Source organism: Acomys russatus, chromosome X, assembly GCF_903995435.1.
Source record: "Acomys russatus chromosome X, mAcoRus1.1, whole genome shotgun sequence".
In the NCBI taxonomy this organism is placed as follows: Eukaryota; Metazoa; Chordata; class Mammalia; order Rodentia; family Muridae; genus Acomys; species Acomys russatus.
This window is the reverse complement of record NC_067169.1, coordinates 105,864,233-105,881,592: the sequence shown is the minus strand read 5'-3', so window position 1 is coordinate 105,881,592 and position 17,360 is coordinate 105,864,233. Positions and strand designations below refer to the sequence as shown.

Below are 17,360 nucleotides of genomic sequence, written 5' to 3'. Positions count from 1 at the left end.
CTTGTGCACCTCTCAGCCAGGGGAACTCCTACCATGTACAGTGGTATTTTCTTGAGCCTTTGAACTCTTTGTGAGCAGGGCTGGTGAGTAATACACTGTAATTATATCTCTTTTCTCACCCCTATAGCAGTTTGAACAGTTTTCAAGGCATGATGCTGGCACTCAGTAAGTCATTATTATTTTATTAAGCAATATGTTCTCTCCTCCAAGTATCTAGTATGCACTACTCCATATAGTCGTGTCCTAAATTGCCCTCTAATGTAAAACCTGATTCAGTTCGCAGTAAATGTGGAAAACTACACTATATCGCTAGAAGGCATCTAGCCTGGTACTGAGTAGTCACTGGGTGCACAGAGAGTCTGCAAAGGCTAACAGCCTCTGTGGTGCCATCAGGCTGCCTGTAGTCTTTGGTTCCAAAGGAGCCATGTGGGTTTTCATCAAGGCATAGCACTTTTCTGGCATGTGTGAGACCTAGATTTGATCCTCATCACTGACAAACATGTTAGACATCAAGGTTAAATATATGCACTCTAGAACCAGACTGCCTGGGTCCATGGCTCAGCCTTCAGTTCTGCCACTTGCCCAAAGACCCTACCCCTTCAGAGAGAGGGGAGGGAGGGAGGAGAGGGGAAGAGGGAGAGGGAGAGAAGGAGGGGTAGAGGGAAACAGACAGGCAAACAAGCCTGTCCTGTAAAGGCAAACAAGCATGATCAAAAGGGAAGTATATATAGTTTATCTGTTCTGTCTTTATAGGCTTTTGGGAAATAGCTACATGCCTAAGAGAAGTCTAAAAATTGTGACATCTTTTGAAATATAATAAAAAAGCTACACCCCTGCTCTTATCCTAGCCCTAAGGATTTTGGGAATGATTAACATCTGGACTCAGCAGACCCTTCTGAATGAAAGAAAAACTTAACAGCTATTAGTCAAGAGATGTGCCCCAAAGTAATCATACTGAGCATTTGAAGTGGCATGCTGTGCCATAGAGGATAAATACATAACTGAGGATGAAAGGAAGACCTTGGAGTATATTGCTATTTTAATTATTCCCCATGTGACATGATCTGCTACATGGTTTGGGGACTTCTAAAGTAAATATAAGTAAGTTTTAGAGAGAATGAAAGTAGTATTGACTTTTTTATTTTTTGATGGTCACCAGGGAATAGAATGCAAATGAACTAGATTTTCTTTTTTTAAAAAAGGTCCCAGAGCCAGATGTGGTGACATACAGCTTTAATCCCAGTAGAAGCAGGTGCTCTCTTGAGTTTAAGGCCAGACTTGTCCCAAAATAAAATATGATATTATGTACTGTATGTTTGCTCATAGATGAGAAAAATCCAACCTTTCACTCCTACCCAGTAGTTAAGCATCCTGCAGGACATGGCCTGCTGCCGTGTTACAGGCAGTGGGAACCATCACTGGATCAACAGGGCATTGGGCTTTTGCCAGAGACTCCAGAAGAGAATTCTCAATGTGCCACGACACACACATACTGTTGTTTGTCCTTTTCTTTGTTGATTGGTGTTGATTGGCACACCTTTGACCTTTTTACCAACCTACTTCACCTTTTCCTAAGAAGGCCTCTGGGGTTCTAGAAGAGATAGCCATTTGCTGTAGCCCCAAGGGATGGGAATGCTACAGAGTTAGAGTGAAGAGCTGGCCCTTGTTCCGTGATATCTACTATCCACGCTCGGGCAGGTTGGTAAAGCTAGGGACCAAGGTCTGGAATGCTACTTTATTAAAATGTCTTCTAGAAGGGGGAGGCCCTGTGGGGACGCCTACTTCTTTAGATCTTCTGGCTTTTCTTAACAACAAACAAACAAATAAAAAAACAAAAAAACAACAACAAACAAAACCCTTGTTCCTTTTATACTATGGCCTCATCCTACACATGGGATTTACTTCCCAGGCCCTGAATTCTCTTCATGTGAACTATTACACAGTGGTCTGATTTATAGCTATGAAAACAAAAAGTATTTTTTTTTATCTTGCTTTAGTGTTTACCTTGTTTTTTCACCCCACTTTTCTCATAACTTCCATCTCTCTTTACAGTTGTGGCACTATTTAGTGTTCCCATAGCATTTATAGCCAAGTACCTTGTGATCATTTTTAGTAGTTATACAACAAATCACACACACAACATAAGCTGAAAAAATGATGCCAAACCCAGCTCCGTAATCCTCCTCAACCTAAACTCCACTGTGCCTTGTCATTTTCATTAAACTGGAGACCTCATCAGATTCCTTTAGGGGAGGGCATCACAAGGTCTATTGCATTAATGATTGGAATTGCAGTTGAAGCTGGGATGCAGTGTGTTGTTTCCTAGTGTTATTTCCCTGAGTCCACAAAAACAAATAGGAGAAAAGTGCTTTGGACAATGATTATTGAATCTAATTATTTCACTTGAACATTTTTGTTTACTTCCTCAAGGTCTGTTCTACCTTGAGATTTCTTTATGGTCTATAGAACAGGTTTCATATTCTAATAAAGAAATTTAATATAATAATCCCAGGCACATATTAAATCCTTGATATCTACTTATTGACACCTTATCTTTCTACATTTATTCCACCAAGACATTATTGGCTCTTAACAATAATATTCAGTATACCAAGTACTCCTGTTCCTCCTTTCCATCCTCTTCTTCCTCTGCTGTTTTTTTCTCTTCTCATCTCTTACTATTTTTTTTAAAGCAGGGCTTCACTATGTAGTCCAGACTGCCTTTTACTTGCTGTCCTTTTGCCTCAGCCTCCCAAGTCTGGGATTAGAAGCATGCTCTAACACATCCAGCTGTATTGTGGGGTTTTTATAAGTCATTTACATAACCTTTACATCTCTAAGATGCAGCCATTTAGCAGTCTCTCTATTGTGGATTGGAACTAAAAATAAAGAAGAAAATAAGCAGTACCTAAGAATAGAGTTTTCTATCTTCTGTTTAGGGTGGCAGGAAAACGTGACACATCTGGGGAATCTTTGTGTTGGTGTCCTGGATAAGGTGTGGAACTGGAATCACATGTGAAAGGGTGGCTGTCAGCAGGCTGGTTCATCTTCTTGGCTCCACTCTGCTTATCTCTACAGTGTGAAAGCAGCATCACTGTTGTTAGGCTAGGCCCCTTCTGGTGCAGACATCTGTGACCCTATGACTTGGGCACCCTTCCTCCTTGAGGCCTGTTTGTTCATCTGTAAAATGAGAGGTGAATGAGTATCAACATCCTAACAATGTGTGACTCCAAAGTTATCCAGAAAATCTAGTTTTCCAGAGAGGCCATCCCTCAAGGAAGTTGGTTAGCCAGAATTTTACTGTACATTAATACACAGTTAAAGGGGCTAATTTAATGCTTAGGAAAATATTTGGGACTGGTTAAGACTGTGGAAAACTTCTAACTCTTTGTAGAGAATGTTGATTTTAGCGTATACAATTACCATCTTGTTGCTGCATACTTTCCCCCTTTTACGCTAGAGTTCTGTTGGAAATAAGCCAGAGAAGGAAGGGTGTGTGTGTGTGTGTGTGTGTGTGTGTGTGTGTGTGTGGTATGTACCAGATAGGAGCTTGACAGCACTAATCTCTTGTTCCTGTCCCTAAGTGTATTATTGACAAGTGATATCCAAAGTAACACACCAGAGCAGGTGACATGCATTCCCAGCCACCCAGCATCCCAATGATAGCATCTCTGGGATGTATTTGCTCCTGTGATAGAATCTGCTTCTAAATGTCTATGTTTGAAGAACTAGTTGATAATGATAGCAAAGAGCACACAAATCCTCTGATAAAGGCTCCAAAGAGAAGAGGGCAGAGAGTATGTCGGGAACTTACAGTTGGCTGCCAGCACTTGATGCCTAGCTGTGGTCCTTTCTAATTGTTGATGGAAATGAATGAAGAGATGGGGTTGGCTCTTTCATGACTCCAAACAATTTTATCCTGAAGAACTGGACAGATGACAGTAAATTCCATTTCTTTGCAGACGGTGGCTATCCTTGTCTGCCTTCAGTGGTGTTTTTATCTTTGCTATTTGACTCCTTAGCAGAGTTGCCTCTATAGGGTCGCCCAGTTTCTGCACAGTGTCCAAGCCCTTCTAAATTCTGGACACACACACACACACACACAGACACACACACACACACACACACACACAGAGCTATGCAACATTACTGTCCTAGATTCCTCCACCTTATTCCGAAAAGCCATGTTGTGCTTTTGTTCATTCCATTGATGTCCCTGGGATGATCTCCATTTACATCTCCACTGAAAGTCAATACCTTCTTCAAAATTGAACAGAAGCTTCATCTCTTCCATTGTATGTTACAAAAAGCACTCCATGTTTGATGGTCCACAAGCCCTGCAAATCGGACAGTTAATCATACCTTTCCCTATAGCATATATTATCTTCCCTGACTGCATAGCTTTGGGCATAGAACAAAGTATGCACACGTTATCCTTGGAAAAACATAGTTGGGGGCTAGGGTGTCAAGAACAGTCTTGCAGTCAGCATTTAAGAAGTTGTACCTGTGTTTCAGTCTGGCACTGAAGAGCAGTGATTGCAGCAAGCCATGCAGAAGTTCACGAGTTCCGTATTCATTAGCACTAACAAACAGATGAATAAAAGACCAAACTCATATGATACTCAGCCCAACTCTAACTCCAGCTTTCCAGCACCCGTCTTCCACTTGTCTAATCTCACTCTTAACCCACTTCCATTGGAGGCAAGCTTCCTAATTGGGAACAGTATTAACTCATCCTTACATTCATGGTTGATGTTCCAATGCCAATTGTATCTATTTTAATTCAACCACGACTTTTTGTTTGTTTCTTGTCACACATTAGGTGAACCCCACAGCCCAGTGCACCCAAGCACTGCTGAAGATGATCTACTGCTCCCACTGCCGGGGCTTGGTGACCGTGAAGCCCTGTTACAACTACTGCTCAAACATCATGAGAGGCTGTTTGGCTAACCAAGGAGACCTCGATTTTGAGTGGAACAATTTCATAGGTGAGCAAGTGACTGATGTATTTGTCTTACTAGATATAACTCTGCATCTGGCCACAAGGGCTGTTGTGCTTGCCAGCTATGACATACTCGATTTAGTCTTAGATGTTCGCCACAGTCCTGGCTGTGCTGCCCACAGCACTTTGAGGTTAGTAAAATAAGCACTTCAAGTCAGTGTCCTCTTTCAGAAGACACTTAGATATACTGACTTTTAATGCTGCAGAGGCGCTTTATTTTTTATCTTTCCTGTGAAACGCTCAGTTTTTAGTCCTCATCCTAGGTCTGTGTTCATGTTCACTCTGCTGTCCAGCCTTCATAGAGCTCTGAAAATGTAGCTTTGAAAATTCGCTCTTGGGCTGAGGAAGTGGCTCAGTTGGTAAGGTGCTTGTTTTGCTAGAAAAGGCCCCGGTTTGATCTCCTGCATCAGAAAAAAGCTAAATGTGGTGGTGTACTGGTAATCCCAGGGTTTGGGAGGTAGAGACAGTCAGCCTAGCCTAAGCTCTGTGCTCCAGGCTAGAGAGTGACCCTGTCAAAAATTAAGGAGACAGTAGCATTCTTGGGTAATGTGAAATTATCCATCCATGCACCCCTCCCTCCCTCCCTCTCTCTCTCTCTCTCTCTCTCTCACACATACACACACACAGACAGACAGACAGACACACACAGAGAGAGAGAGAGAGAGAGAGAGAGAGAGAGAGAGAGAGAGAGAGAGAGAGTGTGTAACTCTTTTATTTTGCATTGCAAACACATCTTTGGCAAGCTGGCCAGTTATGCCTTTGATCATCAGATCAGAACGCTGATGTGGAAAATTACTAGATTTGTTTTTGTAGGGGGCTTAGCTATGGTAGAATCCTCTTACCCTCTTACATGAGTGGACAGAGCCTTTCTCTGATTATTTAGAAGGTGGGATCATTGAGTATTTCTACCACGTAGGAAAGCATTGCTAGAACCCAGACAGCACTCTAAGCAAACTGGCTAGGTTCTGAGAAGGACAGTTATGATTTCTAGAAAAACACAAGCCCGATTTAAGCACCGAACAGTCATCCACTTTAATGCCCATCAGTTCTGAAACCTCCATGGCCAGTATTGAAATGCACAAAGCCTAGCATTGGTGGAACATCACACACATGCTTACTGTGTACCAGTGTATCTTCCCATTCTTTTAAATAGGGAAGTTCAACAATTACAGAACTGCAGAGGGAACTATCTGAATAAGAACCTAAGGCTTGCTAAATCTCTCACATCATGGGAACATGAATGTAATTTGCTGCCTTGGTTTTGATTTATTTTATTTCATTTTGTTTGTTGGGGGGCTTAATTTTTCTTTCTCTCTCTCTTTTTTTTTTTTTTTTTTTTTTTTCTCTTTTTTAGAGTAGAGGGACTTGGAGTAATAAAATACTTTTTAGGCTGCGTGACAGTGAATTGCTGAGTTCAGTCTGTTTGAAAGTGCACCAATAAATTGGCTCTCATAGATTCTTAAACACAGACACTGAGAGGAAAAGATGTAAATATTAAGCATATAAGCACAATTATGGTGTAAATAGCTCAAAGCTAGAAAATCCATTTAAAACATCTTTTTTTAATATACAAAAAAGTAGAATCTAATGGGAGGGGAGGCATAAAACCATAAGGGCACACAAAAACAAATGGTATGGCATGCCCAGAATGAAACCAGGGGAGAGATAAAAATGTCCTATGGGAATACAAACTATGGTATTTCCCTACCTAAGATTATCCCCTTACCCTTCTCCCTTCTCCCCCCCAGAGACAATTGTTGAATTTGTAATTCACTTATGTTTCCTTCCTAAATTGCAATTTTGGGTTGGTTGTGTTTCTTGTTTTTGTTTTTTTGCCATGTAGTCCAGGCTGGCCTCCAACTCACCCTACCCTAGCCTCTGCCTCCAGATGGCTGGGATTAAGGGTGTAATGTGCCATGGCTGGTTAAACTTAGTTCTTAAAGTCAGTGGTGCTTTTATTTGACTTTTGTGCATAGTAGGCTTTTCTCTGGGACAAGGGAGTAGTTTGGCTTGCAATACAAAAAACACGTGATGACAATGATTGAGCTTTGCTTCCTTTCCTACCCAGGCACACTGAGGGCAGTACAGGGGCATTTTCCACCTTATGTTCTGTTATTTCAGCCTGCAGCACATCCACGCGTTAAACTACAAAGTCCTCTACCTCTCATTTAAGATGTTACAGATCCACAGCGTATCAGAACCATCCTATTGCAGCCTTAATTGATGATTCCAGCCTGAAGTTGTCGCGGCTGTTCTTGTAGTGTAGTTTTAAAAGTGCATGTGCTATCTGTGAAGAAACAAAATTAAACCCAAGTGGAAATGGGTGGGATTTGGAAATGATTTATCTGCAGCTATTTTTAAAGGATACTTTTTGGAGTGATGGAGTTGCAATTGTATGTAAACCTTTTTAATGGATACACTCCTCTTTATTTCTAATAAGCTGATATATAAAAGGGTAGGCATAATATACATGTTAATCTCTTGTTCTTTTTCATGCAATTTTTCATAGGGGCTTAATTAATCTCCTCTATGGTTGTAGAATTTAGTCCCCATTATATGCCTGTGCTGTAAATATTAATATTCCCCCCTTCTCTCGAGGAGTTTTTCTTTGTTGTTAAAATGGCTATACAGTTCCTGAATCGTCAAGGATTTGTTTCATTCCTTTAAAATCACATCTTAAGGGGGCAGGTTAAGTTAGGAAACAGCTTTCAGCTCTTCCACTCAGGTTGGAGGCTGAAGATGCAGCTTCTGGTTATTTATTAGAGGCACAATGAAGAAGGAAGCCCTTTCCCTAGTGAGAAGGGAAAACTTTTTCACCATTGTTTTTTTTTTATGAGCATACATTAAGTATACATAATAATGGGTTTCACATGACATTTTCATGCATGCATATAAGGTTTTTGATCACACTCATCCCAATTCCCCTTACTTGGCCTCTCCCACTCCTGCTGATTCCCAGGAAAGGGATGCATTTCTGGGTGAGGTGGGAGGGGTTGTTCAGACTGGTGCCCTGAGCTGGTCTTGTGGTTGGACCAGACTCAAGACTCTCTGAAACAGAGCAGGGATATTTTCCAGTCAGCCTTGCTGCTGGGTTCTGCCTGTACCCACAACTGCATCTGCCTATCACCACAAGTTCTAAGTGCTGAAGTCTCATCAGTCTTCATGAGGAGGGGTCCAAATTTGGGTCCGGATATTGGAAACTCACCTTTATAACAAGCTAGCCTTGAATTTGCAAAGCAAACCAAATGCCTGCTCTTCTACTCCTACCAAAAGAAGTTGGTTTTCAGACAATCATACATTATTCTTAGGTTCAAATTGTTTGTCGCATACTGTGCTTCTGTTAACATTCATTTGACTTGGAGCCAACCCTATTAATGTCATATGTTTCTTGCTGCCAATGGGAATCTAGTATTAGAATTGTTGACAGGGAGACCAGCTAGTTCCTGGTGGGAGGTGGTAGCAAGTATGATATCTCATACATATGAGACTTGTGGCCAAAAGAAAATTAAAATACCCAAACCAGCCATGTATAGATAGATTTCTCTTGGTATTTTTTAAGGGGAGGATTGATGGTAGCTATAGAAGGGCCAATAGATGGACAGCCATAACTTTCTGCAGGGTTAGAGGCAACTTTGCCTTTGGGCTGTGAGCCACAGCCAGAATGCCTCCTCAGTCGCATTCTTCAGCTGTGCGACACGCAACGCCATGGCACCGGCCCCAACAAAGGCCTGGTTTCCCCTCCGTCCCCAGGCTCTTGTGCATGGCCAGCCTCTCTGACTTTACAAAGACGCCAAACAGCCAGAAGAATTAGGGCTTATATTTCCTTTCAGTCTTTTCCAAACACTTTAGTGATCGATCTGGCCTTTCCTCACCACCAGGAGAATAAATAGGTATGAAATGCACTCCTTCCCCCATTGAAACCTCTGAATTTCAGATGTTTATTATCTAGTCATAATATTTTTATTTGGAGCCAGCAATTTCTTGGCTTGCAAACGAATGTGCTTTCTGTACATGGCGGTCCTGACACTTTGACAGTGAAGAACACGTTTGCATTGTACGCCACTTGTTTGCAGAAGTCGCCTGTCGCTGGCACATCAAAAGCATTTTTCTCTCTCCTCTAATACAATGGTATATTCATGCTGTCAGCCTTTACTTAAAGGTTAGAGGCATCACTTTATTGGTGCTTACCACAGTGCGGTCTGAAACTTCATTTGCTATTACTTTAAAACATCGTACCTCACAGAAATCTATTCATTGTTGGTGACATCGGAATTGTAGTTTAGAGAAATGACCTCACACTTTAAAACGCTGTGTAGCGTTTGTTCTAGGTTGAAGGTAAAAGGTTGACGGCCAACTTTGACTCCCATTTATATGCTAATAATTAAAGCCTTTTCCCCACTAGAAAGCTTAGGTAGAAGTTCAGCAGCTGAGAGGGACGCCCAGCCTTCTGGAAAAGAATACTCCCTTCTAGTTCTTGACATTGAAGTACCTATAGGATTTGACAATGGAGGTCTAACTCCTTTGCTTGTCAGTTATTGGCACTGGAGTGTAAAGGAGAAAGCCCTATTTAAAAGGTAACTGCTGGGACTCAGCTGTTAAGAGAACGTATTGCTCTCCCAGAGGACCCAAGTTGTTTCCTGTCACCTAGGTCAGGTGGCTCACAATCACCTTGAACTCCAGCTCCAGGGGATCTGACAACTGTGGCTCCACAGGCACCCACTATCACTTGCACATACCCACATGCAGGCAGACAGACAGACACCCCCGTACCAATTAATACTCGTAAAAAGAAGTGTTTTCAAAAGTTTCCTGTGTGTTAATAATCATGCATCCTTTTTTTCTCTTGGTGGGGGGTTCATTTCAAAGGGTTCTACTTTTGTGCGAGTATCAGGAAAAAAAAAAATACCAACTCGTAATCCCCAAAGGCACAGATGGCTATAACAAATAACAGCTTGTTTGTTTAAGGAATCTAGCACTTGCTAGAAAATGCCAGATTCCTCCAAAATATTAAAGTGACTTGCAGGTATCAATAAAACTACATACCACAAATGAACAATTTTGTGCGTTGTGCGTTGTCTCATGATTGCATTGGACTACAAAAAGGCACGAGTATTACTACTAAATCAATTGAAGCCCTCACACTTGATAATGAGTTTATTTTAACCCCCAAATGGCATGACTCAAAGTTTCATTATTTGAAGTCATTCGAATTCCCAGAACACTTTCATTTGTATTATCCAACTGTGCACTCAAGGATCTGAAATGTCTCATTAAAAGAAATGAAAGAAAAGAATTGCTAAGCCAGGATTGCAACTGATTTATGCTTTCAACTCTTGTAAATAGAACCTGGAAGGAAAAAAAATCCCAAGGGAGTGTCTGGGAGAATGGGCATGCTCCTTTGCCCCCAGCCTGAAGGTTGTCAGCTGGGTGCTGGCTCACATCCGAGGGAGTGAATGATCCATATGATGGAAGATTCCTGATTGAATTTCCTTGCCACAAAACAAAACATTCATCTGTCTCCTTCATACTTTAGCATGCCACTGATACATACCGTGTAGCTGCAATTTGAGATTATGGAAATGACTAGAAAATATGAATACATTGGAAAAAAAATCTGTTCTTTCTCTTTCAAGAAAGCAAAGGCAGTAAAATAATCAGATTGATAACGCAAATCTAAACTGATGATTTACTTTCTGAGCTGTACTGTTTTTCTCCTAACCTTGTTAGATGCCATGCTGATGGTTGCGGAGAGGCTGGAAGGCCCTTTCAACATTGAGTCAGTTATGGATCCCATTGATGTGAAGATTTCTGATGCTATTATGAACATGCAAGATAATAGTGTTCAAGTATCTCAGAAGGTATTGAAGGGAGGATGCTGGGTAGGACAGCTAGAGACGCCCTCTGCCTTGTCATGTAATGTTCCCAATATGAACTCACTTACTTCCTATGCAGGTTTTCCAAGGCTGTGGGCCTCCAAAGTCTCTCCCAGCTGGACGGATTTCTCGTTCCATCTCTGAAAGTGCCTTCAGTGCTCGATTCAGACCTTATCATCCAGAGCAACGTCCAACCACAGCAGCTGGCACTAGCTTGGACCGACTGGTGAGCACTTTAGCAGAAATGGGTGGGTTTAATGGCAAATAAGTGCAAACATTTGGCTGAAAAAATGAACTTTTGGTTGGAAGGCATACAAGCGTGAGTCTTTTACATGTTAACTTTTTAATCTAGTTATGATTGTGGCAGTAAATGTGCCTCATTTTCTGTCTCAGAAAGTTCCTGTATAGTCAAAGAAATGGGTTGAAACTCTAGATGTCCATTTAATATCACTGTGTTTACTGAGCATCTGTTACATACCTGTCACTAGGTTAAGCACAGGGGGAAGTGCAGGGCAATAAGAGAGATCTTGGGTCTCAAGACCTCAATAAAGGGATAAGGGTACCAGTCTGTGGTGTTCCGTAAATGCCTCATAATTAAACAACTTAAATTTTTCAATTTTATTTTATATGATAACATTAAGTTGTTAAGGTTATGCATGGAATTTTTTTGACCAATAAAATAAATAATGTCAATTTATAAAACATCCTCACAGTATTTGCACCATACACAAAAGGTCCAGCTATGATCACTGTTTGTCTTGTACATAAGCAAATGATCAAGTATCTCTGGAAGTCCTTATTTGTGCAGAAAGGTATCTTTACCATTGATTACTCTTTCCTAATCACCTTTTCCAAGTAGGTGTCTTCATATAGCAAGACAAACTCAATTCAGTTTGTCTTTATTGTATTTTTAAATATTTTTTAAAACTTTCATGATGCATTTTAGTATATGGGATTTTTAACGTTAAAGTGGGGTGAGGACAGAGAGCTACATGGTCTAGGCTTCCTAAAGTAAGATGTAAAGTGATAGTGGTAGGTTAGGAGGATAATTATAGGATATAGGCAGATTGCACACGTGGAAGCATGCTATGGCAACCTGGGAGTACTAGCATAGTAGGAAGAGGGAACTCAGAGCAGGAAGCCTGGCAGGATGCTGATGCGAAAGGAGGAAGAATAATGCTAGTCAAATTTTCCTGTGTACTATAGATGCTTGATGCAGACCATAAAAGCCTAGGGTGAAAAGACTGGCTTTACAGGGTAAGGGCTTGGTGGCCTTCAGATGGCACTCACATGAGGAGGTAGACAGTGGATCCAGGCAGCTCCTTTAGAGTTTTCCTTTGATCTATTAATTTCTCTGAGAGATTATTTATTTCTGAGTATAAAGCCTTCATATATTTCTCCAGCCTGTACTTGAAACACCGAGTTGCGTATAATTTCAGAGATATTTAGAAATGATCAAAAAGCACATCCGTACATAGTTTGGGTTTCACTTAGTTGTTTGAGATGGCCTTGTATTAACAACACCATTATTTGCTTGCTTGTGGTTTTTATTATTATTTTGTTTTACGTGTATGAGTGTTTTGCTTGTATGTATATGTGTGTACCACTTGCGTACCTGGTAAGTGGAAAGGACACAGCAGTCCATCAGATCCTCTGAAACTGAAGTTATAGACAGTTGTGAGCTATCAAGTGGGTATTGGGAATAAACCCAGGTTCCCTGTAAGAACAGCAAGTGCTCTTAGCCACTGAGCCGTGTCTCCAGCCCCATTGTGTGTTTTAAATACAAATGTGCTTTGATCATATTTATCCCTATTACTTTCTTTTGTCCTCTTCCAAATCACTCTCCTTTCTACTTCTTATGTCGTGTGTGTGTGTGTGTGTGTGTGTGTGTGTGTGTGTGTGTGTGTGTGTGTACACACGTACCAGTGAGTTTAACTGGGGTTGCTTTCAGAAGCAAGGGCGAAGAATCACGGGCAATGTGTCAGTGGCTACAACCCCAACACAAATGGAGCGGGGTTTTGTTTTTATCCCAGGTTGACTTGGAACTCCTGCGACTGACCTCAAACTCGAAGGCTGAGATCACACATGGTAGTTTTGCATTTGTTCATGGGCAGACCATTTTCTTCCCCCCCCCCCCCCTTAGGTTACTGATGTCAAGGAGAAGCTGAAACAAGCTAAGAAGTTCTGGTCCTCTCTGCCAAGCACTGTTTGCAATGATGACAGGATGGCAGCAGGAAACGGCAATGAAGATGATTGCTGGAATGGCAAGGGCAAAAGCAGGTCAGTGTCTGCTCCAGAAGTAGCGACCTCTCTGCTTCTGGGTTCCTGCCTGGCCTTTCAAGATGGCTTTCTCAGTTGTTACCCAAGGGAAACAGTTCACTGTAGATCGTGACGACACAGTTTCTAGACGGCCTTAGGCATGAGCTTTACCATTTAGGTGCTCAGAAAGGCACCCAGATACTTACAAAGGACTAGGTTTGGCATTAGTTATATTGCAATACTAAGGGCTATTGAAAAGCATTTAGGGTCTATAGCCCATGGCTCAGGGGCATAGCTTTATAAAGTACCCCATCTCACAAGGTCACATTCTCTTTCTTGGTGATTCTGTGTCCCTCCCTGGCACACTCTGTGACTGAGATAAGCACCCATTCATAGGGTCTTTTTCTTTGACAGAATAATTACCACAAAAAGGGATCGCTTTCACAAAGATTACAGTCACATCATAGAAACTACACGTTCCCAGGATAAGCAGCAATTACAGTGATTGTAAGTGGAAGAATTCTTCCACTGTCCTTGGTGAAGATCCTAAAATTGAGCAAAGTCTTTGATTTCTCATCCTCACTGATCATTTCAATGGGACCATTTCTTTCTTACAGGTACCTGTTTGCAGTGACAGGAAATGGATTAGCCAACCAGGGCAACAACCCAGAAGTCCAGGTTGACACCACCAAACCGGACATACTGATCCTTCGTCAGATCATGGCCCTTCGGGTTATGACTAGTAAAATGAAGAATGCTTACAATGGAAATGATGTGGACTTCTTTGATATCAGTAAGCCTTTGTGGTTTTTAAAGTATGGAGTTTTGCTCTTATCTGATTTGAAAAGAATATGTGCCATGAAATCTCTGTTCTCTCTCTCTCTTTTTTTTTTTTTTTTTTTTTAATGTAGGTGATGAGAGCAGTGGAGAAGGAAGTGGAAGTGGATGTGAAGATCAGCAGTGCCCTTCGGAGTTTGAGTACAATGCCACTGACCATTCTGGGAAGAGTGCCAATGAGAAAGCCGACAGTGCCGGTGCCCATGCAGAGGCAAAACCCTACCTCCTCACTGTCCTCTGCATCTTGTTCTTCATTTTGCAGAGAGAGTGGAGATAATTGTCAAACTCTGAGTAAAAATGTTCATCCTCAGAAAGTTAAAAAGGCACCAGTTCTCACTTTTTTACCATCCTAGTGACTTTGCTTTTTAAATGAATGGACAACAATGTACAGTTTTTACTATGTGGCCACTGGTTTAAGCAATGTTGACTTTGTTTTTCTCATTCAGTTTGAGGGGCCAGCAGGGACTCCTGAAGTTAAGTTTGTTCCTGCTCCTTCAGAATCATGTTAAACGTGGCTAACAGTGTAGGTACAGAACTGTAGTTAGTTGTGCATTTGTGATCTTATCACTCTTGTTTTGTTTGTTTTTTTTTCTCTCTCTCATTTTATTTGTGGGGTTTTTCTTTTCCAATTATGATCTCACCTTGTTTCTCACAAGAAAACCAGGGTCCTTTCTTGGCATGTAACATGTACGTATTTCTGAAATATTAAATAGCTGTACAGAAGCAGGTTTATTTATCATGTTATCTTATTAAAAGAAAAAACCCAAATAAGCCGTAAAATTTCCATTCATCCCTGTTATTTTTTTGCTGCCTTACCTGGAGAGAAGTGGAGGTGACTTTGGGTTTTCTTTCTTCTGTTTGTTTGTATTAACTTAGGACAGAATGTGAAGGCACAAGCAGGCTGCTGAGCCACTTTTCAGATTGTATTCAGACAACCAGTACAAGGAGAGAATTGGACCTCATTCAAAGTGGGGGCTGGAAGAGACTGTAGACCACCTATTTTGATTGAGCTGAGTCACACATAGTTTGATTTGTTGAACCTACCCATACTTAAAGTGTATCCCATGCAGAAAAATAAAGATTCTTGATGTAGTCTTCCCTTGAAAGATGAAAGGCACTCAAGACTTTATTTTCTTTGTCCTGATGGCAGTAGCTGGACCAACAATATCATTTGTTTCCCTATGTTAGAGTGATCCAGTTTTCTGACCCACTGACCACTCTGGGAAGAGTGCCATAAAAGGGAGGTGTCTGGCAGCTAGCCAGAACTGGGGTACAGCCTGGGCTCAGGGAATAGCTGTCGACACTCTTTTGAGCAGAGATTTTTGTCTGTGTGTATATATTTGTATTGGCTTTTTTGTTGGTTTGTTTTAAATTCCAGTTTTAAGAGTCCAGTTTTAAAAGAGTGTAAGGTTATCTAATTTGATTTTTTTTTTTTTGCCACTCCCTTTTGGTCAGTTAGATGAAGGACTCGGAGTGGTTTGCGGCCATTTGCTACCCCTCCCAGGCATCAAGCTCACTGAGAGGAGAACTGGGTGGTGAGATTTTTTGTGGGAGGACTGGGAGGAGGTAAAACTGAGAAGACCACATCTTCTCATTGACACTTAGCCACGTGGGTGAACTGGCGAAGGTCCTAACTGTTCCAAGCCAAAGACTGTCCACTGCCTTGCCCCCTAGGAAGCCCTTTCCTTTTATAAAAAAGACCAGTTAGAAAACCTGGGGAATACAGCAGATCATTTCAAAAAGAGTTCTCAGTCTTCAGAAAGACTAGAGCCATACAAGTCTCTCTTCCTGTTGTAAAAGTCATTTAGATCCCAGAATGCTATAGAACAGGAAGCCCACAGAGAGGTTGTCTCATGTTACTGTTCAGTTTTCAGCTATAAGAGGAAATCTCTATTTTTATATTGAAACATAATTACTTGATAGCTCAGGGTCTACATTTCATTCAACTTTTTACACCAAATTCTACAGAATGGTCAAAATAAAATATTGGGGGCTGTTGTAAACAGAGGCTTAATCTTACTAGAAGTAGCCAATTATTTATTAAAGCACGATGTTAATAAAATAGGCATATTCTGGCTGGTGTGTAAAAGTGTTTGTTTTTTTAAGCAAATCACAGAAAACAGCTCCATTTCTATAAGAAGAAAAACAGATTGTAACTAGCTGGTCTGCCTTGTGAGAACTTGGAAAATGTGTTGAGAGTTGGTAAGTACCTCAGTTGTGAGGAATTTCCTTTTTAGCTTAGACTGCTATTACTCTTACTTGGTAGAAATGAAGCTGGTCTCCAAAATACAGCTCAAAGAGTTATCCCTGTAGACCTTGTTAGATTGTTTTTCATTTAAAACCTTGAACTCTGCCCAGCTGTTTTCTTTCAGTCAAGTCCTCCAAACCAATAACATTTTCCGAATTAAATATTCTTGAAGGTTTTTCTGGACGCTTGCTGATTTGTTTTCTTTCTTTACATTTTTCCCCTGTTACCCTTCTATTATTTAAATTGACTCTTGCTTTTGAACTTGAACTATGAAATAAACAAATCATAGATTTTTCCATTAGGTCTGACTGGACAACTTTTGGCTTCTCACCAGCTGGCAGGCTTACCCTCACACTCCCCTCCCGTCCTGGGGGAAAAAAAGAAAAAAAGAAAGGAACGAAGGCAAAACCTTTAGCGTTTGGAGTATGAGGCAGAATAAAAGCCTTATGAGCAGACCTTAACGTCCCCAAAGTTAGCGGCATGTGAAGGACCAGCGTTTTACCAAGTTAGTCATAAAGTCATTTTCTTTCAAACACTTACTTTACATTTAAGGAAAAAATTAAGGAAAATATTGTCAAAAAAACTTCATAACTCAGATTGTATATTATTTTTAAGAGTGAACACCTATTATTTGTATAAGAGTAAAAGAACTGCAAAGTACTGATTTGCACCTTAATATTTGGATTAGATTTATTTAGAAATCCAGAAGTTTACATGAAATATAAGTTGTTCCTTGTGATAATAGAACCAATAATAAAATAAGTGTAGATGGTGCCATACATAATTCTATTTCCCATTTTGTGTTGAAAGGATATGTTTACTCACACAGTGAAGAAGTTATACACACCGTCTACTAGAGTAGAGGTTCTCAACCTGTGGGTTGCGACTGCTTTGGTGGTCAAACGGCCCTTTCACAGGATTGCATATCAGATAACCTGCATGTCAGAGATTTACATTACGATCCATAACTAGCAAAATTCCAATGAAAATTATGGTTGGGGCTCATCACAATATGAGGAACTGCATTTAAGGGTTGCAGCACTAACATTGAGATCCACTGTATTAGAGGAGTGTGTGTGTGTGTGTGTGTGTGTGTGTGTGTGTGTGTGTGTGTATGAGAGGGGGGAAGAGAAGGATGGGA

The 17,360-nt window shown here is 40.9% G+C and overlaps 1 protein-coding gene across 1 annotated transcript in view; it reads left to right on the top strand.

The window, feature by feature from the left end:
* Positions 1-16,520, top strand: part of Gpc4 (glypican 4) — a 113,659-nt gene extending 97,139 nt beyond the window's left edge. Inside the window, exons 4-9 of the mRNA XM_051142242.1 lie at positions 4,823-4,988; positions 10,730-10,860; positions 10,955-11,101; positions 13,019-13,155; positions 13,752-13,927; positions 14,046-16,520. Of these exons, the coding sequence (XP_050998199.1) occupies positions 4,823-4,988; positions 10,730-10,860; positions 10,955-11,101; positions 13,019-13,155; positions 13,752-13,927; positions 14,046-14,248 (960 nt within the window). The 3' untranslated portion in view covers positions 14,249-16,520. The remainder of the gene's footprint in view (positions 1-4,822; positions 4,989-10,729; positions 10,861-10,954; positions 11,102-13,018; positions 13,156-13,751; positions 13,928-14,045) is intronic.
* Positions 16,521-17,360: the final 840 nt, after the last annotated feature.